This window comes from Dufourea novaeangliae, unplaced genomic scaffold, assembly GCF_001272555.1.
Source record: "Dufourea novaeangliae isolate 0120121106 unplaced genomic scaffold, ASM127255v1 scaffold112, whole genome shotgun sequence".
Taxonomy (NCBI): domain Eukaryota; kingdom Metazoa; phylum Arthropoda; class Insecta; order Hymenoptera; family Halictidae; genus Dufourea; species Dufourea novaeangliae.
This window is the reverse complement of record NW_015373993.1, coordinates 357,373-380,303: the sequence shown is the minus strand read 5'-3', so window position 1 is coordinate 380,303 and position 22,931 is coordinate 357,373. Positions and strand designations below refer to the sequence as shown.

Below are 22,931 nucleotides of genomic sequence, written 5' to 3'. Positions count from 1 at the left end.
ACGCAATCTCGGTGTATGCTGTAGAACAATGTGTTTCGTTTTCAAGGAAGAATCTAATTCTTCGGATGTGACGCAATTTTCTTACAACACGTAATTACCAGCACTAACACTGTTTATTTTATAATATTTATGAGTCTGAAAAATTCATTAGTATCAAGGACAACAAGAAACCTAAAAAACACAGTGTTGAAAAATACAAAATGTCCTATATATTTATTATAAAAGATTTGAGTATGCAAACACTTTCTGTATTCACTGCACGTACCAATTAATAATGTTACAATATACACTCCTAAGTACGAAATTATTTAATAAAGATTCAGTTCCATTACAGAATATGTTGATGAAATGTTTATTTTACACAAATGTTTGTTTTACCAGATAAGATTAACGTAGTGTTTTCGGAGTAATTCTACTATAAAAATATAATGTGCGAAAGTACTATTATACAGCATAACTGTAATCTAATGAAATATATTTCCCATAAAGCTTCAATACTTCTGTACATTATTAACAGAATTACCTCTTTGAGGATATTAATGAACTAATGAAATTCTTGAACCTCTTTTTTTCTGCCATACACGTTCTATATTTAGAACATTTTTATCTTTGTGTCAAAGACACATTACTGGTATTGCAAACATATATATGTACATATATATATTGCAAGTATCTTTATTCATTTGCTTAGAATATTCCTCATAGAAATAGCTGCGTTCTGTCACATTACCTAATTTAGTTGCATTAATTAATTATCGGATATACCTAAGATATTTCCCACTATAGCTGGGGCCCATCATCCTGTATCTCATTCTCGACTTCGTTGTTACATATATACACAGAATCTGAAGCATTTCCACCTACAACAGAACACAGTTACAATTATGGAATAGTAACCTGAATCTGCTCCAAATTGAAGAATACGAGTAACAAGACTTGACAGTATCATATGGTTATATGAAAATTATACTTCTGCGAAAATACATAAAAGATTTAAAGAAATAACAATCGTTATATCATAATTTTAAAAATCACTTTCGATGTGAATTACTAAAATTGATACTAAATATTAGATTAATATTCAATATATTATAAAAATCCTTGAATTACTAACGTAATACTGTCAAGAAACATCGACCAAGTTTGCTGAGTTTGTTACAGAGTTTTTATATGAAAATATCACGAGAGACTGTACGTGATAATCTAGAAAAACAACATAGAAATCAGTGTTAGTATTAAATAGATACTATTGCCTATAACACCTTACATGCAATTATTTACCATGCAAAAACAACAAGACAGTTTTTTATATCACATAAATGTTCATGTGATATGCTGAAGAACGTTTTGTAAACATTTGTTTCTGTTTAGTAGGCAAGCTTAATCAGTATTCATCTAATATAAAATGTATACACAGAGTGCTGCAGTATTAATGGTATAAATGTACACAAGTTGATTCATCGTATAAAAAAATGTTAAGTCTACTACCTTCTTAATGTTTCTACTTATAATAAGCAATTGAATTCTCATTTATGCACAAAGAATCAGCTCATCATATGCATTTGTACTGTCAATACTACCATACCCTCTATATTGCAAATACTACAATATTAAACTTTCACTTGTTTGCAGACAACTTTAACGCACCCAATTCATTAATCATAAACGTAATCCCAGTAGAATATTTCTGGGAATTTTTATTCAATTTTAAAACGGAATAGGGTAACTAACTATAAACCCCAAATAAAAATGGATAGTTAGGAATGCAATTTTCAATGAAATAAAATAAGGGAGAACAAATGAATAATGTACAAGATTGACGTTCTAATAAATCAACATAAATAAAAAAAATGTTTACTCGATAATCAATTTAATTATTTCACGCGCGTTAATAGTTTAAACTTTACCGATGAGTAGTAATTTGAAGACATACTCGACTTAAATAATAAAAATAAACAATTTCTCGTTTATAAGTAATTTTGAATAATCATTACAAATATTATCTGCTAGAAAAAATAAATATAAATATTGTGTTAAAGAAGTAAATAATTTAACTAGAAGATAATTTCGGTTCAAGATTCCTGAACACACTGGCTTTGTGTAAATAAAAGTATGTATTCTTATAACTCTTCGATTAATAGTAAAATAATTGTCAAGAAGAAAATATTAAACTGATTACCGGATTAAATAAAGAGAAGTATGAAATCATGAAAATAAATTATATACCGGGTATACAGCACACTATCAGGGAAGGCCCAGTGATGCGATTTATAAATGCGTTGATTCAGCTTGCCCATTATTCTTAGTATCTAGATATTTGTCTGCAAGAAAGATTTGGCTTTAATTACACAAAATTAACTCCACTTACGTTCCAGATTAGGCCATGTAAAATACTATGTTGAATAATATACTGTATACAAGGTTTAAATCTTTAAATAGGGTTTACTATTTACAACTTTATATGCACTGCAAAATTTACGAAAGTATAAAATATAATGTATGAGGTCGAAATAAATGATAAAACATATTGGAGAGAATTTTTAAAATCTTAAATGGTAAACCCCGTTCGAAGTAAGTCACATATACACTAATATTTTTTCTCAAAGTAATGTAAAATATTTGTTTAAATAAAACATAATCATCTATATTTACTTTTCACTACTGACATTAGATGTAGATCATAATAATGCGTTTAACACATTAAGCACCAAATTAATAATAATGAGGAAAATGTGCTCTAAAGATATTATAACAAAGCTGTCACTTCTTAAGACTTTTTTAAGAAAAAAATTATACAATGAGAAACCAGATAATCATGTGGCATAACAAGTTGTATAGTTTAACAAGTTAAGCGCCTTAAACTAGTAAAAAAATATAAACATCAAAAGGACAACTTTGTTACCACTATCACTCTTTCACTCAAGATTTTAAGATTTTTTAGAATAACACATACCAATTTTTGAAAGTATGCAACAAGTTTCATAATTTTTATTCTATTTAGGGGAAAGATTCTGGCGCTTAACATGTTAAGAAAAACTGAATTGTGATACCTCCTTAAGTTTGACCCACTAATCTGTCCATTTAACGCCAAACTTGAGAACAGTTCATGCACTGTGTAAAAATAATTAAATTTTAATTAAAACATAGAAATGCGCGCTTCATATTCCAGTTACTTATAATTTAAAATATTAGAAAAATTATCTGTGACAGCTCTTAAGAAAAGAAAAACAGATTATAACGCAACGTTTTCCTCCGTGTCATTTATAAAATTACAACTTTTTGTTGATATTTAGATCTTCAACAACTTGGTGTTGCTTTACCAATCAAGCGACAGATTCATTGTCTTGCAGGTAATATTCCGTTGTATATACATGTTAAAGCAATAGTGCACTGTGTTTTTCACGATACCTACGTTACTCTTGCAACGAGCGCTTCCGATACAAGGCAATTAGAAATTTTTGGAAGATTATAAAACTTGTACTAACTTGTGTATACACATGTGTATCAAACATCAAGCTGTATTAGTAGCAACTTCCATACGAACATGCAAATAAGATGCCAAGACATAGTCTTTCGCTCTTCGAGTATATGCTCGCTGATTCACTTACCTGCAATCGCGAGACTGACCAACTCCTTGTCCTTCTGTATGTACAACGCTGTGAGGAAGAAGAACAGACTTCCAATAACTTCCACGAACAACGTCAGAAACATCGCGTACTGTAAGCTGCGGAATTCGACGAACGTGTCTTGAATTTTCTGCGCGGGTGGCATTATATCAGTGTCTACATGCAAGTCTGGAAGGAGAACCGTTTTCAGTCCTTCCGATAACTAAAAATAATCAATAAAGAGACAAGTTATGAAATATAAAATTTAAGATAACGTGCAAAAACGTTAATACAAAACACAGGAAAACGTTTATGAATATTTACCAGACCAATAAGATAAGGACTTCCCGCATCTCCTAAAGCATGTGCAATAAGTATTTGAAAGGCTTCCGCTGTAGATCTTCTTGTTGGTATCACTACATACTGTAAAATTTAAACCATAAACATTTTAGCTATTCACAGGAATTTAATTTACAAATCTCAAGAAAAAAGGAGTCCTAGAGTCACATACCAATAATATATCTGCTACAATGGACCAGTTTAAGTTTAATGATAATTGACCAAAAAATATCAACGTGTAACATGTAACAGAACTTGTATTAGCAGTTAGGATGGCGAAAAACAACAATGGTACACTGATGAGAAGTCCTCCAGCACATATTAATGGATCAGCCTGCTTCCATTGCACTCTTAGCTTCTGAGCTAGAAACGAACCCAGTGGCACTCCTATTAAACCAGATGCCATTCCTATTAATCCAAATTTGTATGAAACACTGAAATATTTTAAACATTCATGATAATGAAATGTTTTTAATTATCTCTGGGAGATAGTGATAAGTAAAATGCAGGAAACATACTCATCTGGATCAATATTAGTTCCGTTTGGTTGTAATGCAAATCCTAATTGCAAGAATGTTGGAGCCCACCAAGCCAGTGCACCAGTTACGAAAGCTACACATGTAAATCCAGCAGTAGATAACATGAAGCTTGGACTAGAAAGTACAGGAACATAGTAAATTGTAAAACATTTAAAACTAAATAGTTCATGTACTTTCATTTCTTCAATATTCGCATTAATATTTACTTTTTTAATAATTGCTTGACATCACTGGACCATGCAGTGTTCGTCAAATGAACCCCACCTTCTCTTTCCCCTCTAATGGGATCTCTTACAACCGTAAGTAGTAAAATAATGGCTATTACACCTAACATTGGGGTAATACGTAAACCCCATTGCCATACACCAGTAGCTCTTGCTGTTTCACCTCCTATTATGTATCCTAATCCACTGAAAGTTGTGTACACCTATTAATATATATTCAACACACTGTATGTACTATGTTAGAACTTAGAAGAACTTCAGCAATGAATGATATAACATTTCAATTTACCTTCCAACTGGTATGGCAAAATAAAAGAATGCAAGCATTTTAGATCGCATATCTTTAACAAATAAATCACTGATTATTGTTGGAGCTATTGTAGAATAACTAGCTTCACCTACACCAACTAATGCTCTAAATAAGAGAAACCATCCAAATGTCTGAAATAATATTACACATAAACATCATTAAAGTTCTACGACTTATATTGTAGAAAAATGCATCGCAATAATAATTTAGTCTAACAATCAGGAATCTACTGCATTAGAATCAGTACCTTCATATAGGAGCCAATAAATGTTGTCAAACACCATAAGAACACACCACTACTCATTATTATTTTTCTATTGTAACGATCCCCTAAATATCCAAACAATGGTGCAAATACCATATAACTTAAAATAAATGCAGTCTGAAGTAATCCAGACTCATCGTTGCGAATTTTAAAATCATTCTTTATGTTGTGCAGCATTCCTACAACATAAAGTTGTACACGCATCTTTACCAGGTTTCTATAAATAGCATTTGACAATCAATGTCAGGAGATACCAAATACTGGCATCATGAAACTCGATGTAAATAATACAAACCAGCGAGCGTAAAACGGTCCATATAATTAATAAGATTGACGAAACATAATATGCTGACTGTGATCCAGTCGCTTCTGCTTATCGATCGAAATTCCGACAACATTGTCCCCTTTATTTGTCTCTCTCTGGAACGGTTCTGGGCATTCTCCTCGTTCACCATATGATAATCATACGGTGATACATTTGGCGTAACTGCATCATCAGCCATGACTTGATGGAATCACGTCAGTGGCAAATGCTATTTACATTGGCACAATTTCTTCTTTTTATAAAACTGTTTTAACCTTCCCGTATCATCGCATAACCTTAATATAAGGACACCAGTTCACGACACAATGAATCTCGATGCACTGCGTTAGCATCACTAGCGGATCCACTGACACCGAATAGATGCTTTTCAAACTTCTGAAGCTGACTGTGATTTAAAAAGTATGCATCTAAATCATATTCACTGCAACTGTGTCAATTGCATGATCGCATGGCAACGTCACAGCGTCCACGTATTTAAAATGTGTTTACATGTGTGCGCATAAGAACGCGATGCATACGCCACCTTCAGCACGGTATTTCAACGGTCGACACTAATAATTATTGTTGCTCCTGAATGTCCTTCGTAATTTTCCTTAACGATAACGTTTTTAAATGTGTATTTACACTTATTCATAATTCGTATAATTGTACTTTTTAACTGAATCGCACAATTATATAAATTCCCTATTGTAGTGCTGTGTGCAGCAAGCGAAAATATTTGTATACCTTTAAAGCGTCAAATATTTTTCTCCCGCAATATTAAAATTTTACGTCCCCTTTCTTTGTAAATATCAGTCTACCAACAATCAAGATGAAGTAAATTCTATTTCGAATGATAAATCAAAAATAACGAATAAGCCTTTAAAACTCATCTTTGAATAATGAATTATTATATTCGGCGAAAAATTATTTTAGTCATGAATGAATTTGTATGATAAAATACAAATTATTCATCTGAAAACCTTCATTATAATATCCACATTTTACATGTTACTCTGTATCTCGATTACTATTAGTTACAATTAATAACAAGTGATGTATTATAACACAGCTGGCGAAATGTTTAACAATATACCCTGAAGATATAATTGTTATGAATATTACATTGCCGAAAATATTCAAGTTTATTGTGAAATAGTTTCGCACGGATTGAAGAAGCCAAAAATTTTATAGTAAAAACTATAACAGTTATTTTCAAGGACAATATCAATCAAACATCGATCAAAGAATTCCTACTGTCCTACAAATTTTTATGAATTCCTTGCTTAAAACTCTACCAAGGCACATTTTCATTAAATAATATTTAGTTAACAATCGCCATAAACATTAAGACATAGTCATTGTTTAATAATTTGCAATAAAATAAAATTCATTCCACGTGGAAGTTCATAAAGCGATTCATATCTGACAAGTTTCTGTATATTTCGATTTATATTTGTTATAAACAATAACAATTTGCATTATAAGACAGCTAACAGAATGTTTAACAATATTCCTCAGAGAGGTAATTATTATAACAATTACCTTATTAGAAATAATAAATTAATCGAGAAATAATTTTTGGTGCGCTCGAGTTTCCAGTGCACTCAATGTTCGCGCACCTGCCCGCGCACCAGTGCGCACAAGTTCACGGTCGCCGCGAACCCATAAATACGAGCGCGCAATGAAAATCGCGTCCGCGGACCTCGTCGAGGTCTTCCCACGATTGATGACCACTGGTGGACACTGGTCAAGGGGAGTTCAAGGGGTCCTCTCTATTATCCGAACTCGACTCAGAGGTTTTTTTCTTTTTTTTTTTTTAATTAACTGTGATTTATTTTGATTTATTTTAATTAATTGTGTTTAATATAATTTATTTTAATCCCTTGCGTTTTACATAATTCATTTTAATTACTTATGCTTTATTTTAATTTATTTTAATTAACTGTGTTTTATTTTGATCTATTTTAATTACTTGAGTTTCATTATGATTTGTTTTAATTAACTATGTTTTATTTTGATTTATTTTAATTCAATAAACTTAAGAAAGAAGCCATCCTCCGAGGGATTTCGATATTTATAGTATAAGAATATTTAGATATCTAAGTTGGTTGTAAGATTATTGTGAAAGGTGGATAGATGGAACTGGTGTTTCCATCTATCTTCCTTGGATCTCCACTCGCAGCAACCTCCACGTGGTGAGACCCGGGCAATTGGTATTATCCTCGGTAAAATATTGTAAACCGAAAATAATACCGAGCTAATGGCTGCGAACTTAGAATTTATTTCTCGAGTTATATGAATAAATGTAAGATCGACCATTATTCATGAATGTTCTATCTTACATGACACTGAATGTTTTAATGAAATGCAAGAAATCACGCAAATTCATTTCTTACGATTGAAATAAAGATACAAAAAACCAAAGACTAGGATTATTTCCCTTCCTTAGTTTCTGTTACTTTAAATCAGCACGGCCGCTTCTGGATTGTTGGCCGCTCAAGTGCAAAAACAATATTGCCGCCCTTATTAATTTAATATTATTTAATTAGAAACTTTAGTACGTTGAGTTCTTAAATGTTATTGGGACTTACAAAGTAATGTAATTTATGATGTTTCATTGAAATGAAAGAAATAATTATTGTGATTTGATTGTATGAAAAGTTGAATAGTAAAGTTGTAAGAAGACTTACTCAAAGCAGAAATACATATAAATAATGGTAAAGAAATATATTTAGTCGCTGCAATTCTCATCTGAATCTTCAGCTAAAATGATATCATATCCGGGCAATGTTGTTGGATCAAATGTTTTCTGGAAGCATTTCTGAAATATTAAACGGGCTCTTTTAGCTGGTGGAGGTGGTGAACTTGGTACTGCATCTTCTAACGTATCAGACTGATCACTCTTCTCACGCTCTTGCATATCTGCTTCAAAATTAGTAGACTTTCTTTTTGTTATTGTCGAAAATACAGAATTCACTAATTTCCTTCCACTTGTAGATGCTCTAGTAAATTTGTCACTTGTGTTAGAACTAGAGGATGGATTATTATGAGATCCATGCTGATTACTATGAAATTCCTTTTGATTGTTTTGTTCATCTAATGAATAGCTAATGTCATTTTTGTTTTGATTGTTCCTCATACTGCTATTAGATGTATTCGGTTGAAAATTATCGTTTACTTTAGAAATATTTTCATTTGTTTCTTTTTCCTTTTCCATTAAGTATGAATGAATATCTTTAACGGTAGAACTTCCTGTTTTATTGTCGTTGATTGACCTATGTTTTATTTTACTTTTAGATTTATTAGGTCTCCTAGAATTTTGCTTGCTTCCTGCCTTTCTTTTGACAGATTTGTCCTGTCTACCGACTATTGTTGTTTCTGTTTGACTATCTGCATCAGAACTTAATGTTGAAAGTATTAATTTTCCCTCAAAAGATGGATTTTTTAATGCAAATATAACTGGTCTGAAAATGATTAACAAGTCATTTATGCGTACAGAGTTCAATAAATATTTGCATTTAAACCAATTACTTACTTTCCAGCTTGTTCAAAAAACATGCTAAGTGGTATTCCAACCGTTTCTGAGAAATTCAAAAAAGCTTTGAACTCCTTCATGCAAAATGTAATTGACGTATCACTATTAATATCAAATTTATCAAACTCCCCTTTCCCAAGTGCAACTTGAGTTCGTGTTGTATTTGACAATCCTAAAGCGAATATAAGTACAATAATATAACATATAATATATATGTACAACGAATATAAGTAATACAAGATTCCACATTATTTAATAATATCAGTTACCCGAAGCATCATCTACATAATTTCTGAGTAAAAGTTTCTGAGATGAAACTTCGAATGTTATCTCAATTAAATGTTGATGAAAATTTAGCATTGCATCGCCAAACACACGGCCTTGAGATGAAAGTTGATTTTTTGCGGAATCTTTATCATAGTCAGTCTAAAAAATATGAGTGACAAGTATATAAATAATAAATATATGAAAACTAACAAACATATACATACAAAACCCATACCTGCAGCTTTTCACAATCTAATATAGGCAATAAATGTGTTTTAATAATACTGTTCTTGTACTTTAAAATAAATATGATTTCAGATGCATCAGGTTCTAATCTAATGTGACATGTTTCAACCTGTTTGTCTATTAAATTTGGAGCCTTAAATACTGCCATTGCACTCTGTAGAATGAAAATATTGAATCACTCGAAAAATTAAATGAGAATTTATTAATTCCATATTACCCTCATTGAAATTTTACATTTCAGAGCATCATCTTCTTGTAAATCGCCATAAGCATAGTAAGAGAAATAAGTTTGGCAGAATGTAAAATCAGCATATGCTGAATTTGCCATGTTGACAGTACGGAATGATATAGCATCGCTTTGAGGTTCTATGAACATTTCTTCTCCAATTTTTGCTAATGCATGTATAGCTTTTGCTAAAACTATTATACATACCATATATAGAAGCAATTCTTATTGATAAATATATTTTCTGTGATAGAAATTGATAAAGTATAACCTTAACCAAAGAAACTACTACATACTTTTTATATTCGCACCCGGTATCACACATTTCATATTGAAATTATGTTATTCGCTTATGTATTGTTGATTTAACATTAAGTATTATTTACTTTAATTAGTAGTTGGAAAAGGTAGGCAAAAGAATTCATAATATTTTAAACGCATGACAATAAACACGTTGGTGAATGCTGTATCTTACAGTTACTGACAGCTACTCTTAACATCGAAACATTGAGACACACATTTAAAGTGTAGAATTATGAATACCCGAGCGAAATGATTAATATCTACAAACATAAGTCACAAGAAAACTGTACGAGTTGTACATTAACACAAACTATAAGCGGGAACACAAAATTCATATTTTAGCGCATTGTCAGAAAGAACTATCGACAAACTAAGATACTCTCGAATCTCGAAAATCGAAACTCTGTCTGTCATGTATACTATCAGTACCGAGTTTGACGTTTCTCCAATTCTATTTCACAGTTAACGAATACGATAAACTGAATATTCGGGTTAAAAATATATAACGACTATACAAATATTATTAAATAAATCATGGTGAGCAGATAAAGTGAAACGCAAATGATAAAAATTTTCATAATGTCAATTTCATCTTTAAAGTCTAACCCCAAATGAGATGAATGTTATTTCATAATGAAACTACTCATTTCTTATTAATGTACAAATTATCTCTCATATAAGTTAAAATATTTTGAAATACTTGTTATACCAGGCAACAGACTTATTTTAAAATAATTTTATAATTACAGCTTGTTTTAGTACTGGGAGATTTGCACATTCCACATAGATGTAGTAGCCTTCCAAGTAAATTTAAGAAATTATTAGTGCCTGGTCGAATACAGCACATTTTATGTACAGGCAACTTATGTACAAAAGAATCATATGATTATTTGAAAACATTGGCTAGTGATGTGCACGTTGTTAGAGGAGACTTTGATGAGGTATATTTTATTTTATCATCAGTGGAAATGATAAAATGTGTTTGTACGATAGATCTTTCAACAGCAGATCAGATTAATATAACAGAATACAGCACTATATACATTTGTCTATTATTATGCCTCAAGAAAATAATATTAATAATTCAGAATAAATCTTTTCTACTAGGAAAACTGTGGCTTTTAAATAATATTTGCAATATTAGAGTTGCTTCCTACATCTAAACAGAGCCACTGCTATTGAATTAAAACAGAAGAATCATTGAAATGAAATAAAATTTAGAAAGTTTATATGACTTAAATTATGAAAGTATTTTGCTTCATTCATTTTCCAGACTATTTCCACACTATTCAGCTCTTAATCTGTTCTAGAATCACATTATATTTCTTCCACCAACAGCAAATATTCTGTTAATTACTTACAACTGCTACACATTAAAAATCTCTCTTTTAGAACTTAAATTATCCTGAGCAAAAAGTTGTTACAGTTGGTCAGTTCAGAATAGGCTTGTCACATGGGCATCAAGTTGTACCTTGGGGAGATCCTGAATCATTAGCCTTAATTCAGAGACAGTTAGATGTTGATATCTTAATATCAGGTCATACACACAAGTTTGAGGCATATGAACATGAAAATAAATTTTATATTAATCCTGGTTCAGCTACAGGAGCATACAATCCTCTTGATACGTAAGCATATTTTACACTAATTAATATTTATTTCAGTATTATGTCACATCAGAGTACTTTAAATACTTTGTTTATTGAATAATTTAATGATGAAAATGAATATTTTTACTTTATAGATCAGTCATCCCATCCTTTGTCTTAATGGATATTCAAAGTTCAACAGTTGTAACATATGTATATCAACTTGTTGGAGATGAAGTAAAAGTTGAAAGAATTGAATACAAAAAAAGCTAAAATTGTATAAAAACCCAAATATATGATATAAATGTACTGAGTTATCTTTCATGTCTATTTAATATACACAACTTTGATACTAATCTACATAAGATTCATACGAAATCTCAGGTGCATTTGAATTAGCATTAGCACTTATATAAGAATTCGAATTGTACAATATATTGATTGTAAATAAAATACAATATGAAATATAACTAATTCCGTTAATTTTTTGTTTAATACTCAGTTACAACGTAGCGTATACATTTCCGTATAATGTATTGAAATCGTTTCATTTCTGTCCTTCATTCACGCGTAAATCTGTTTCTATGTACATTTTAAATTTGTTCCAATCGAGCAGTTCGAATCATGCCTTCAGTCACGTACACACATGTAAATACGTACGTACGTTCAAATATCGCATAACATGACCTACTTCTGCGATTCATCGATCTTCTTTGTGTACATGTATTTACTATTTACGTATGATCTTCGTATTTCTGACTAATCTCTAACGTGGTTCCTCAACATTATTTGTCTCTAATGCACACCAACTATAATCTCCAAACTGTCTTCTATCGCAGTAAATTTGATAAGTCTGGACATAGGCGTCACCGATAAACCAACCGAAACATTCAAAATATTCAAATTATGATATAAAATACATGAATAACAGACCATTTTTTAGAAAACACAAATTTTCTTAATTTTTTCATGTAATAAAAATCATTTTTACGGCACAAAATGGCTACAGATAGTATTATTTCTGCGCACATGCATGTTAATACAACGTTATAAATAACGATTTTGCGTACTTTTTATTTAACTACAAAAGTTATATCCTTTTTTATAAGTCTGCTTTTCATTTTTTCAATAATTTCTTTTATATGAATCAATCTTATTATTTTTGTCGTTTGTTGTACATGCATCAGAAAGAAATCGGGGTCCATACGTATACCAATTAGTATAGTAATTTGGGATAATCTACATCCGAATTTACGTCCCTATTATATCGCTGTTCTTTTTTTATAAGTTTTTCCAAATTTCTTGGTAATGTTTTATCGATATGTAAGTGTATGTTTTTTATCCAGAAAAAAGGGGACGTGCACAGAGACTCGTAATCCAGGGAAAGCAAGAAAAGGGGGACGGGGCATTCTTGCGCATGCGCTGTAAACAAAGTGGGGAAACAACCGACCCATCAAAAAGGGCCCAGACTATTTCTGTCGACTACAATTCAGTTTGAGACAGCGTTAGGTGATTTTGAAGAGTTGAATTTCTTTGTTTACTGTTATTAAAATTGTATTGATTAAACGTAGAACATTATATTTAAATTAAAATGGCAACGACATTATTACGAACGGGATTACGGTTTATGATCTCGAATGGAGTCCTTGAAAAAAGGGCCATTCCAGTTTTGTGCAATGGAGTATTTCAAGGGGAACAAAACATTGAGCAGCCACAGCAAAAACTGCAGGTAATTTTTAGTATTCGTATTGTAAACAATTAAATAAATTTTATGGAGAGTGTGAAGTTTTCATGCGCTAAAATAATACATTATAAGCTTATTAACTGACGTTTCTTGGCGTAATTGTTGCGAGTATTCCTTCAAAAAACACATTTTTAAATTATCTAGTGTGATGTTTTGAACCTTTCACGTACAGATAAACAACAATATTTACCGTTATTATTCATACTTCTTCTGTCCCTCACTGTCTACGCATACGTATACATTTTACACCCAATAATATCAGTAATAAAAACATTTCCTATTTGTAAAATTCATGTGTTAGAATTATTTACGCCAAGAAGGATTAAAAACAATTAAATTTTCGTCTTTGAAGGTCTTTGGTAGGACCCCCTTCCTGTTATATAAATCTTACAACTTTCACTGTTCTACTACTGTTCTAACCAGTATGCGTTTGAATTAACTAATAGAAAAAAAACAAACTCGTTGCAGTGGAGTTCATTGGACTGACGTGACCTGACATTGAACGATTTTTTTACTTACGATGTTGCAGTTGCCACAAAATAAATAGCACTATTAGTCGTAGTTACGTGTAATTTTCAAATAATGCTATATCAATGTATTATAATACTATATAAATATTACTTGTTGTTTGCAGTGTCATGAAATTGCTCGACGAATGTACAGTAAGAGGAGCGTGCATTATACGGGAATTTTAACGTCTGTCAACGAGCGAGAAGAGAGTGATAGCGACTCAGACAATGAGGACGAAAGAGTAAGAAAATATTTTCGTTTGCTATCGCATGTCAGAGTTCATTTTTAATAGCTAACCATACGGGCCAACGGGTGATACGCGACGACTACAACAAATAACAAATTTTTACAATTTTTTAAATATAAAATCAGCTGCTTTAAATTAATTTTTGAATAATTTGTAATAAATTTCGAAACATAACATTGTCTACTATTTTCAACGAATAAGTAAAGCCATTTTGTTTTTATTACAATTTAAATACACAAAATACGGTTATTTTTAAAATTACACGTGGTTTGAAAACAAAGCAACCAATGAAAGTTTGGTGTATGCATATATGGAGACAGGGTCAAGCAACCTCTGGGATCCTGTAGTTAGCATTGAATCTCCGCTTTCGATAGATACCGGATTCTCTGGTCTTCTTTTCTGACCCTACTAACCTTGAACGGTATGTCCCATATCGTTGGACTGTCGCGACTGCCAGTTTCGTATGATGTAAAAAAAATGTAGCGCTCCGTTAAAAACACTGAGAATCATTATTATGATTTGAAAAGTACGTACAAGAAATTTGGAGCAAGTATTCCATGTGCAAAAAATTTGAGTTTCTTGTTTTTTATTCTCTTATTGTAATAACGTGTTACCTATAGTACACCTATAGGTATTTATTTTTTGTTAACTCTCTGAGTACTAACGATTCGACAGTCCTGTATATAGATGCTCGCAATGGGTCAATATTGACCCATACGCGTTCTTTTCATTTTTATCATTTAGGTATATGATTCTTTGCTTACAAAAACTGATTTTGCCAACTCTAAAGATTGTTTTCTGAAAGAATATAAATAAACAACAAAATATGAGTAAATTAAACTACGTTTTGGTTGTTTTTTAGAAACTGTGAAGTAAAAGTAATGAAAAAAATACAGAAGCTAAAGTTCATTTTATATAATACTCGAACAAATTTTACTGGTGAAACATAAATTAAATCTGTATTTTCAAACAGAGCGAGTACGTCTTTTCACCGAAATACAGAACTCGACACTATTTAAAGAATTTATTCAATCAAGACATTCGAGGCGCCTTATCGGCTCTGATATAACCGATCGTTGGCCGTGTAGACAGTAATTGTAAGCTAAAGTGTCTGACGAAGTTCTTGAAAACGTGGGTCAAAACAGACCCGGCACGGGTGTCCGAGGGTTAATAAATAAATTTTCACGCAAGATTCAATTTATCGCGAATGACGAGCGATTTAATGAATTAGTAATTAGATTAAGGCGAGCTGTTATTACAACATATCGGTAATCGCATTAAGTAATAACGTTAACGTTTTACGTATCATGAGTACCGTATCCTCGAATGGAATAATCTAATACAATCAGATAAATTTCTCCGGATGTCATATACTACAATTTACGACTTGATACAGCCAGCGGTTTGGCCTTAGTTACAAAGGTGACATACATACATATACAAATGAACAGTTATGAATAAATTTGGTTTCAGTCACTATGTACCCGCAGAAAATGTCTGACTGTTTATCGTCCCTCACCCGCATACATTTTATATTTGGAAACATTTTATACGCGTATCTATGTAGTCAGTATTTTTTTTTTACAATTAGTTAATTGCACGAAAGTACTTATGTCGCGTGAAAATCAACTATTATCGTATCTGACGCTGAAACTTATATGAATAATTAATAATAACAAAAACAAAATATTTCGTCTACAATTTCATTAATCAATAAAAATTTCTAGGGTCAATCACATTTTTGGAGAAGAAAAATGCGAACTTTGCATAGTCATTTAGACGTTAATAAAGATGGAGTCATCAGTTACGAAGATTTTATGCTACTCGCAGAACGGTTTTCCGATTTAGGACATTTATCCACGGAGGCCAAGACTGAATTTAAAGAAGCATTAAATGTATGTATTTTGCATGCTTATTGAATTGAAAAGTGATAAAAACATATACTATCTGATAGTATAAAATCTGAGAGTAGTAAAGAATTCTAAAAAAAAAAGAAATAAAACAGATTTTATTGCAATCTTCAAGGACTTGGAATTAAGCTACTGAAATTTATTGTAATTTAAATATATTCATATGTATATGTTTATGTAGGAACTGTGGAAAGAACAATGGGGTGAAATTAGTCCATATAATCTCATTTGCGTTGAAAAATACTTAGAAGAAATGCACCATGTTCTTAATGACACGTCATTAAAGAAAAAATGCCATCACTTCTTACCCTACTTATTCAAAGTAAGTATTCAAAATATTTGTAGTTGTTTATTAAAAATCCTTTTCTTACAAAATATAATCCCTAATGTACAATTTCAGGCAGTGGATAAAGATCAAAGTGGCGAAATTTCTGTGGAAGAATTTAAACTGTTTTTCCAGTGTTTAGATCTTACACATGATGTGAGTAAAATAATAAATTATCTGCCCCAGTGATTGTCACTGAAATCGAACCGAAAGGTATAATTTAATTGAATAATTTATTGCAGCATGCAGTTGTTTCCTTCAGTCACATTGACACCAATGACGATGGTAAAATCAGTTTAAACGAGTTCGTATCATTGGGCCGTGACTTTTTCTTGACAGAAGATCCAACAAAACCCAGTAAACACTTTTGGGGTCCACTAGTAGATTGAACATATTATTGTTTTACCTTGTAACTTGTGATATTAAGTACTATATGTTGACCGTTTTTGCAGCGACGAACATGCAATGCATGAATTGTTCATTTTACTTGTAAAATGGTTAACTGACTAATTTAAGTTACTATAAAATAGTTAGAAATAAGTGTAACATATATATGTTTTCTTCACTTTAAAACGAAAAAAATTTTTACGCACAACAAAACAAATTTGTAATGAACATGTTTTTAAGTATTTTAATGGTTTAAGAACTTTTATAACACTTTCATATTAAAAAGTACAACCGTTTAATAACAAATACGAATACTCACTTTTACAAATGTATGTAATTATAAGAAAATAAATAGACTGATAATTATTTAATCATTTTCTTGATTTCCTAAGAGAGAAACCTTCACCAGTGAAAGCTTTAAATTCATCCTGGTCTTTTACCTGTAACAACATTTTTATATAACCCTCATATATATATGTACACAATAAATTGGACTACTAGACTACTATACTGTCAATTATTTTTTACCTCCTTATTATTAATGGGTTTCATATTACGTAAAAATGTAAGAGTTCCTATTTCATATTCATAATCAGGTATTCCTCTAACATATGTTGGTTTGTTTGTAGCAACGTCCGACTGAACAGAATCTTTACGTTTTTTGCCATCTAATCTGTTGCCTTCTCCTTTAAACGCTACAAAACCAAGTGGTGCTGGCATTAGGTCTGCAGGATCTACTACATTCTCATCTTTTTTCATTTGTTTTTCTGGTTCCACGTAACCCACAGGTGGAGCAAATTCAACATTCATGTCACATTCTATAATACTAACTGCTGGCCCAGGCTCTGTTTCTAAGACACACATTTCATATATTCTTTGATTATATTTTATAGCAATAACATCACCTGTTGTAAGACAGGCAAAACTTCTTAAACCATTTTCTAAAACAGCTTTAGGATTTGTAATATCTAAGAAGTCTTCAGACTGTGGTTGAAAGCGTGAAAATGTTGCAACTGGTAAAGAAACACTTTGTACGTTTATTAGTTGTGCTTCTTCCAATAAAAGATTATGCATCATCTGCAACCACATCATAATAAATGCATATTGAATGATATTATAAATTATGATTGTCTCATATTAATAATATACTTATAAATATTCTTTACCCAATAAGGTAAATACACTTTTCCTTCGTCTGCAACAAATTCTAAAACACCACAATGAGTTATTCTATTAGTCTTCTTATTAATCAGTTTAAACAACATCGGGTAATTAATATTCAATCTTGTTAACTGTTCCAACGCCGAAGGTGGCATAATTACTGAAAGACAATAAATAAATAGCAACTTTTAAGGTCTTCTTTGTGCAGTAGACAAAGTGTATAACAACTGGATACATTGTATACACTAACTTTTTCCTCCACGTTCGACATCTTGTCGATATGTACCCGGTAACATCGACACAGAGAAGCATTTGTACTGAGTGTTGAACGGCCGTGGAATCTCCGGAAACATATTAAACCCAAACTGAAAGCGGAAAGCCATTTTGATAAACAACTTAACCTCACTTCGATATAAAGTGCGTTAAACAGACGTATTCCCTTGTTAATTTTTGCTTTGTTCTCACAATTTTACTATTAGATTTAAATTATTGGTCTGAGTGCGTCTTGGAAGATCTGCGAATAACAGAATTTTGTGAAAACGTGCAAATTTAGATAAAAGTGCAACTTTGACGTATATGTACACACTGAAAGCAGACGACTCACTCTGTGAATTAGACGTGCGTCTGACTGACAATGTAACAATGGAACGTGTAATGTAATACTTACGTTCTTCGTGCTGTTGCTTATATTACAATACTACACTGTGTAATACTCAGTATTAACGTACTTCGTAATACATAGAACATATTGGGGGTGTAATAAATCCGAGTAATTAAAAAAAATAGATTGCAACTATTTTTATTGCGAATAAAATTTATAATTCATGGGAAATTTACAATTTGCATAATAATGGATGGGTTTGTTCAACCAAAACCACTAGATGCTAGAAACGGAATATCTTATTTCTGTAATTTAAAGGAGAATATGTAACAAAATTGGTAACATAAATGATTCGCAAGAAATCATGACAATTATGCCAACCAATTCTACACTAATTGTTTAATTATTAGAATATACAGATTAACAACAGAATATTGTATTTAGAATTTTCAGTTGGTGGCTACACTGCCTGCAGTGACTTTATAAAAATAGCATGCAAGATTAAATGCATTAGACTTAATGGTACTTATATTTATATGCTACCACTTTTTCTGTGTGTGATATATATTTAAATATAACAAGGCAGAATGTGGTTCGATTCTTGAATTATTCGTAGAAATATTGAGTTACTTTGTAACTTCATGCATAGCATTTGAAAGGTAGTCCACATTTTTTGTTGTTACTCCTGCCATGGATATCCTACCATCTTTTGTTAGGTAAATACTGTAGTCTTTTGTAAGTTTTTCCACCTGTAAAATAAATATTACTATTATTATAAATGTGTTGAAAGAAATTTGTATTACATTTAAAAAAAATAAGAAACATGCAGTACCTGAGAGGGTTCAAGACCAGTATAACAGAACATTCCAATTTGATCTGTAATATGTGTCCAGTTACAAGAGCTACCAAGTTTCTTAAGATTATCTTTCAACTTTTGACGAACAGAAATAATGCGATCAGCCATTCCTTTCACATCAGTGAGCCACTGTTTTTTTAATTCGGGATTTCCTAATACTTCATTAACAATTCTGGCACCGTAGATTGGAGGATTAGAATACATTGGCCTAATTAAAATCTTTAATTGCGAAAGAACACGGTCTGTTTCTTCTTTACTAGATGTGACCAATGTAAATGCTCCAACACGTTCACCTACACAGAATTGTTTATCAAATTTACATCCATTATGTCCTCTCTATAAATTCTCGTTGAGAATTATTATGAAGTAACAAATTTTATGCATTTACCATAGAGACCCATGTTTTTAGCATAGGACTGAGCTAAAGCAATTTTATTGCCATCTTCAAGGAATATTCTAACTGCTGTAGAATCTTTTTCTATGGATCCTGAAATTTTACATGAACATTTCCTTCATATATAAATTTCATAGCTTAGTAATTAGTTTCTGATATTTTATACTACCTGAAGCAAAACCTTGGTATGCCATATCAAAAAATGGGAAAAGGTTCCTTTTTTTTACTAGTGTTGACAATTCTTTCCATTGTTCTGGTTTTGGATCAACACCAGTAGGATTGTGTGCACACGCATGGAAGAGAACAATGGATTTTTCTGGAATTTTCTGTAAGAAATTAATTTTTCAATAAAACTTGAAAAATATTAATTATTATATAATATATAATTACTAACACATAAGTCTTCTACAAAACCCTTGAAATCTAATCCACAAGTTTTTGGATCAAAGTAACGGTATGATTTTACTGAAAGATTAGAAAGTCTAAACACAGGACCATGGTTCCCCCAGGTAGGTGTTGGTACATATATGTCTTTACTTCCAGGGAAAAAACGGGAAAGAAAATTTGCTCCAACAAAAAGTGAACCTGTACCCGAAATTCCTTGAACAGTAGCATTCTAAAAGATATCATGAGTCATAATAGATGAAAATAATTTTTTTTTATGTATATTTTACAAATAAAATATATACTTCATACCAAACCATTTTTAATCACATCATGACCTTCACCAAGTGCCAAATTAATACTATGCTTACAAAATTCAGCATTTCCTGATATTGCTGAATATTCCTTGTCCATTTCTTTGCTTTTAATTGTATCTTCTGCCTACAACATAATTGATTTTAATACATAATTAATTCAGTTATATATCTTATAAACATTTTCTTCATTACAAATATATTTTCATCAGAAATTAATGTTATAAAATATACCTTTCGAACACTTGGTAAAACATATGGTTTGCCATTATCATCTCTATAAGCACCAACACCTAAATTAATCTTTTTAGGATTTTGATCCTTTTTGAATGCTTCTGTAATGCCCAAAATTGCATCAGGTGGGCCCATTTCTACACCAGACCACCATGTACTGTAACATAAAAATTAGATTAAGTTCTTGGATTCTAAAGAATAATTGAAAAAAAGTTTTCAACACTTCAGCATAAAAAGTCCGTTGATGACTTAGTTTTATCAACATAAAAGGAAATACTCATTTATTTAGGATCTGTACTTAACTTTTGAGAAACTAATAATTTCATATATTTTATACTATTAAGGTTAAAAAGGTCAATTATTCTTGAATGGAAATCTTACCTAGATGATCTAATTGTATGTGAAGAAACATTACAACTATTTTTGAATAAATTACACGCGGAGGAAAATGCAATGAGCCTTGTGCTCTGTGCCATTTTATTAACAATTAAATACAATCCTATCCAACGTTCGAACTACTCCACTCCAGCCTCTGGACACACTGCTGACGTTCACTATACCTATTCATGTATATACCCTTGTATGTACATGTATATATAGCAATCCGCGATGGCGATATTTCACGTTTATCGCAATTATCGCGATTTATGTATGGTGTAAACAAACGGACAATGTATCTTATTTTAAATAATGATCTAATATTTAAAATTTTTTTAGTAGATTATATTCAATGTAAAACGTATAGTGTAATGTAACACGTCGTTACAATTATACGAATCTATTTCTATATCATTGAGGTATTTTCTCCCGTAATCTATCATATGTCGTAATGTGATACAAATCACAGAAATAATTATGTAAGTATGTGATACGTGATTTAGAATTCCTACATTCTCACGTAACAGTAATAATTAAACATTGAAAATATACATATACATATACAGAACATCATGTCTATCGTTGTAGCAAATCATATTTCTTTCTAATTATGATAATACGAATTCTAAATAAAATGAAATACAGTTTATCATAGATAAATTATTTTGTAACTATAATATATGATATATGTAAACAAAATTTATTTTAATATTAGGAAAGTGACATATTTGCTGTAGTTTTTATTATTTACATAAAGAAAATAAAACTTCGAAATACACGTTAATCACATAAATTATCAAACTTATTGCATTTATGTACGCTTCTATTCAACACAAACGGGCCAACGAGAAGTTTATGACGTGTAAGTCGAATCGCCATTAGTCGTGCTGTGGAAAATTTCAATGGGAATGAACAAATATCTGAAAGATTGGTGTAGGCTGAACAGCTATTGTATTAATTTGTGTGTACCATATTTGTGCGTAATTTCGCAAACTCCCATTTATCAATCTCATTACAGTTACATTTCGTTCTAAATACTGGAATCATCTGATAATTACTCACATGGACATTGAGACGCTTATTAGTTTTATACGGTAGTATTTCAACCATGGTCTCTATTTCTCAATGATGTTTGATCGTTCTTTTTCTGCACTGCACAGTTTTTTTTTATATCCATCTGACTGCCTGGAATCGAAATTATCATCTCTACTAAAAATAATTTCACTTTTGAAATGTAGGAAGAGCTTCGTGAACATTTTTGTTTATTATTCTGCTGATTGTGTTTTGTAACGACGCGCCATTTAATTTCCCGCTCGCAATGTCGTACCCAATCAAGGTTTCCTGCTTTTATATTACAATTCTGCTATTAATTAAAAATAGAAAGAAATTCAGCGATCTATTTATTCATTTCAGGTATGAAGATTTATTATAGCATTTCATTCGATAGAACGGACATATATATTATTGTAAAAAACTACGTATGTGGGCTTATTGCAAGTAAGTACGCTCTTGCCGAAAAACATGGACCAATAACTTCATGTTATTGACTATAGATAATCTCTGACGTGTCTGACGTTACCGAAAGATGAAATTGTATAGTGCTTCGCCTCTAGAAGAAATGAAATTAATTGTGAATTAATGAAAAACAGGGAATTAAAACAAGTAAAAGTGATGTCTAGTTGAATAGTATATGTACATAGCATATTAATTACAAATAATCTTATTGTGAAT

The 22,931-nt window shown here is 31.1% G+C and overlaps 6 protein-coding genes across 6 annotated transcripts; 2 read left to right on the top strand and 4 right to left on the bottom strand.

Moving 5' to 3' along the window:
- Positions 1-674: 674 nt before the first annotated feature.
- LOC107187862 (protein spinster) lies at positions 675-6,066 on the bottom strand. The gene is made up of 9 exons (XM_015576048.1): positions 5,578-6,066; positions 5,265-5,461; positions 4,997-5,148; positions 4,690-4,893; positions 4,463-4,597; positions 4,117-4,378; positions 3,930-4,028; positions 3,609-3,828; positions 675-860 (listed from the first exon to the last, which is right to left on the bottom strand). The coding sequence occupies exons 1-9, from the start codon at positions 5,783-5,785 to the stop codon at positions 781-783; spliced, it is 1,557 nt and encodes a 518-aa protein (XP_015431534.1). The 5' UTR covers positions 5,786-6,066; the 3' UTR covers positions 675-780.
- Positions 6,067-8,320: 2,254 nt separating this feature from the next.
- On the bottom strand, positions 8,321-10,256 carry LOC107187887 (cell cycle checkpoint control protein RAD9A). The gene is made up of 6 exons (XM_015576074.1): positions 10,160-10,256; positions 9,855-10,057; positions 9,627-9,791; positions 9,394-9,550; positions 9,125-9,296; positions 8,321-9,053 (listed from the first exon to the last, which is right to left on the bottom strand). Exons 1-6 carry the CDS (start codon positions 10,191-10,193, stop codon positions 8,321-8,323), a joined length of 1,464 nt encoding a protein of 487 aa, XP_015431560.1. The 5' UTR covers positions 10,194-10,256.
- A 348-nt stretch (positions 10,257-10,604) lies between these two features.
- On the top strand, positions 10,605-12,041 carry LOC107187886 (vacuolar protein sorting-associated protein 29). The gene is made up of 4 exons (XM_015576073.1): positions 10,605-10,703; positions 10,916-11,107; positions 11,559-11,794; positions 11,911-12,041. The coding sequence occupies exons 1-4, from the start codon at positions 10,701-10,703 to the stop codon at positions 12,026-12,028; spliced, it is 549 nt and encodes a 182-aa protein (XP_015431559.1). The 5' UTR covers positions 10,605-10,700; the 3' UTR covers positions 12,029-12,041.
- A 1,134-nt stretch (positions 12,042-13,175) lies between these two features.
- Positions 13,176-17,081, top strand: LOC107187840 (sarcoplasmic calcium-binding protein). Its single transcript, XM_015576017.1, has 6 exons — positions 13,176-13,484; positions 14,134-14,250; positions 15,984-16,151; positions 16,348-16,488; positions 16,567-16,647; positions 16,734-17,081. Exons 1-6 carry the CDS (start codon positions 13,347-13,349, stop codon positions 16,878-16,880), a joined length of 792 nt encoding a protein of 263 aa, XP_015431503.1. The 5' UTR covers positions 13,176-13,346; the 3' UTR covers positions 16,881-17,081.
- Positions 17,082-17,117: 36 nt separating this feature from the next.
- Positions 17,118-18,664, bottom strand: LOC107187841 (ubiquitin fusion degradation protein 1 homolog). The gene is made up of 5 exons (XM_015576018.1): positions 18,644-18,664; positions 18,290-18,553; positions 18,045-18,199; positions 17,407-17,955; positions 17,118-17,318 (listed from the first exon to the last, which is right to left on the bottom strand). Exons 2-5 carry the CDS (start codon positions 18,420-18,422, stop codon positions 17,250-17,252), a joined length of 906 nt encoding a protein of 301 aa, XP_015431504.1. The 5' UTR covers positions 18,423-18,553; positions 18,644-18,664; the 3' UTR covers positions 17,118-17,249.
- A 360-nt stretch (positions 18,665-19,024) lies between these two features.
- On the bottom strand, positions 19,025-21,359 carry LOC107187835 (aspartate aminotransferase, mitochondrial). Its single transcript, XM_015576013.1, has 8 exons — positions 21,204-21,359; positions 20,823-20,979; positions 20,587-20,715; positions 20,285-20,506; positions 20,060-20,216; positions 19,885-19,983; positions 19,473-19,789; positions 19,025-19,389 (listed from the first exon to the last, which is right to left on the bottom strand). Exons 1-8 carry the CDS (start codon positions 21,296-21,298, stop codon positions 19,267-19,269), a joined length of 1,299 nt encoding a protein of 432 aa, XP_015431499.1. The 5' UTR covers positions 21,299-21,359; the 3' UTR covers positions 19,025-19,266.
- Between the last annotated feature and the right edge of the window lie 1,572 nt (positions 21,360-22,931).

What these genes read in the sequence shown, in the direction of transcription:
- LOC107187887 (XM_015576074.1), bottom strand. Translation starts at nt 10,193, where the DNA reads ATGAAATGTGTGATACCGGGTGCGAATATAAAAA. An exon ending in AATGTAAAATTTCAATGAGG is followed by an intron (nt 9,792 to 9,854) that starts GTAATATGGAAT and finishes TTCATTCTACAG; the next exon opens with AGTGCAATGGCAGTATTTAA. An exon ending in TTATGTAGATGATGCTTCGG is followed by an intron (nt 9,297 to 9,393) that starts GTAACTGATATT and finishes TATTCGCTTTAG; the next exon opens with GATTGTCAAATACAACACGA.
- LOC107187886 (XM_015576073.1), top strand. An exon ending in TTAGAGGAGACTTTGATGAG is followed by an intron (nt 11,108 to 11,558) that starts GTATATTTTATT and finishes TCTCTCTTTTAG; the next exon opens with AACTTAAATTATCCTGAGCA. An exon ending in GCATACAATCCTCTTGATAC is followed by an intron (nt 11,795 to 11,910) that starts GTAAGCATATTT and finishes TTTACTTTATAG; the next exon opens with ATCAGTCATCCCATCCTTTG.
- LOC107187835 (XM_015576013.1), bottom strand. Translation starts at nt 21,298, where the DNA reads ATGGCACAGAGCACAAGGCTCATTGCATTTTCCTCCGCGTGTAATTTA. An exon ending in ATACCAAGGTTTTGCTTCAG is followed by an intron (nt 19,984 to 20,059) that starts GTAGTATAAAAT and finishes GTAAAATTTCAG; the next exon opens with GATCCATAGAAAAAGATTCT. An exon ending in TAAAAACATGGGTCTCTATG is followed by an intron (nt 19,790 to 19,884) that starts GTAAATGCATAA and finishes AATTCTGTGTAG; the next exon opens with GTGAACGTGTTGGAGCATTT.
- LOC107187841 (XM_015576018.1), bottom strand. Translation starts at nt 18,422, where the DNA reads ATGGCTTTCCGCTTTCAGTTTGGGTTTAATATGTTTCCGGAGATTCCA. An exon ending in TGTCGAACGTGGAGGAAAAA is followed by an intron (nt 18,200 to 18,289) that starts GTTAGTGTATAC and finishes ATTGTCTTTCAG; the next exon opens with TAATTATGCCACCTTCGGCG. An exon ending in AAGTGTATTTACCTTATTGG is followed by an intron (nt 17,956 to 18,044) that starts GTAAAGAATATT and finishes ATGTGGTTGCAG; the next exon opens with ATGATGCATAATCTTTTATT.
- LOC107187862 (XM_015576048.1), bottom strand. Translation starts at nt 5,785, where the DNA reads ATGGCTGATGATGCAGTTACGCCAAATGTATCACCGTATGATTATCAT. An exon ending in TTTGCCATACCAGTTGGAAG is followed by an intron (nt 4,894 to 4,996) that starts GTAAATTGAAAT and finishes CACAACTTTCAG; the next exon opens with TGGATTAGGATACATAATAG. An exon ending in TTGTAGCAGATATATTATTG is followed by an intron (nt 4,029 to 4,116) that starts GTATGTGACTCT and finishes TAAATTTTACAG; the next exon opens with TATGTAGTGATACCAACAAG.
- LOC107187840 (XM_015576017.1), top strand. Translation starts at nt 13,347, where the DNA reads ATGGCAACGACATTATTACGAACGGGATTACGGTTTATGATCTCGAAT. An exon ending in AGCCACAGCAAAAACTGCAG is followed by an intron (nt 13,485 to 14,133) that starts GTAATTTTTAGT and finishes TGTTGTTTGCAG; the next exon opens with TGTCATGAAATTGCTCGACG. An exon ending in CAGACAATGAGGACGAAAGA is followed by an intron (nt 14,251 to 15,983) that starts GTAAGAAAATAT and finishes AAAAATTTCTAG; the next exon opens with GGTCAATCACATTTTTGGAG.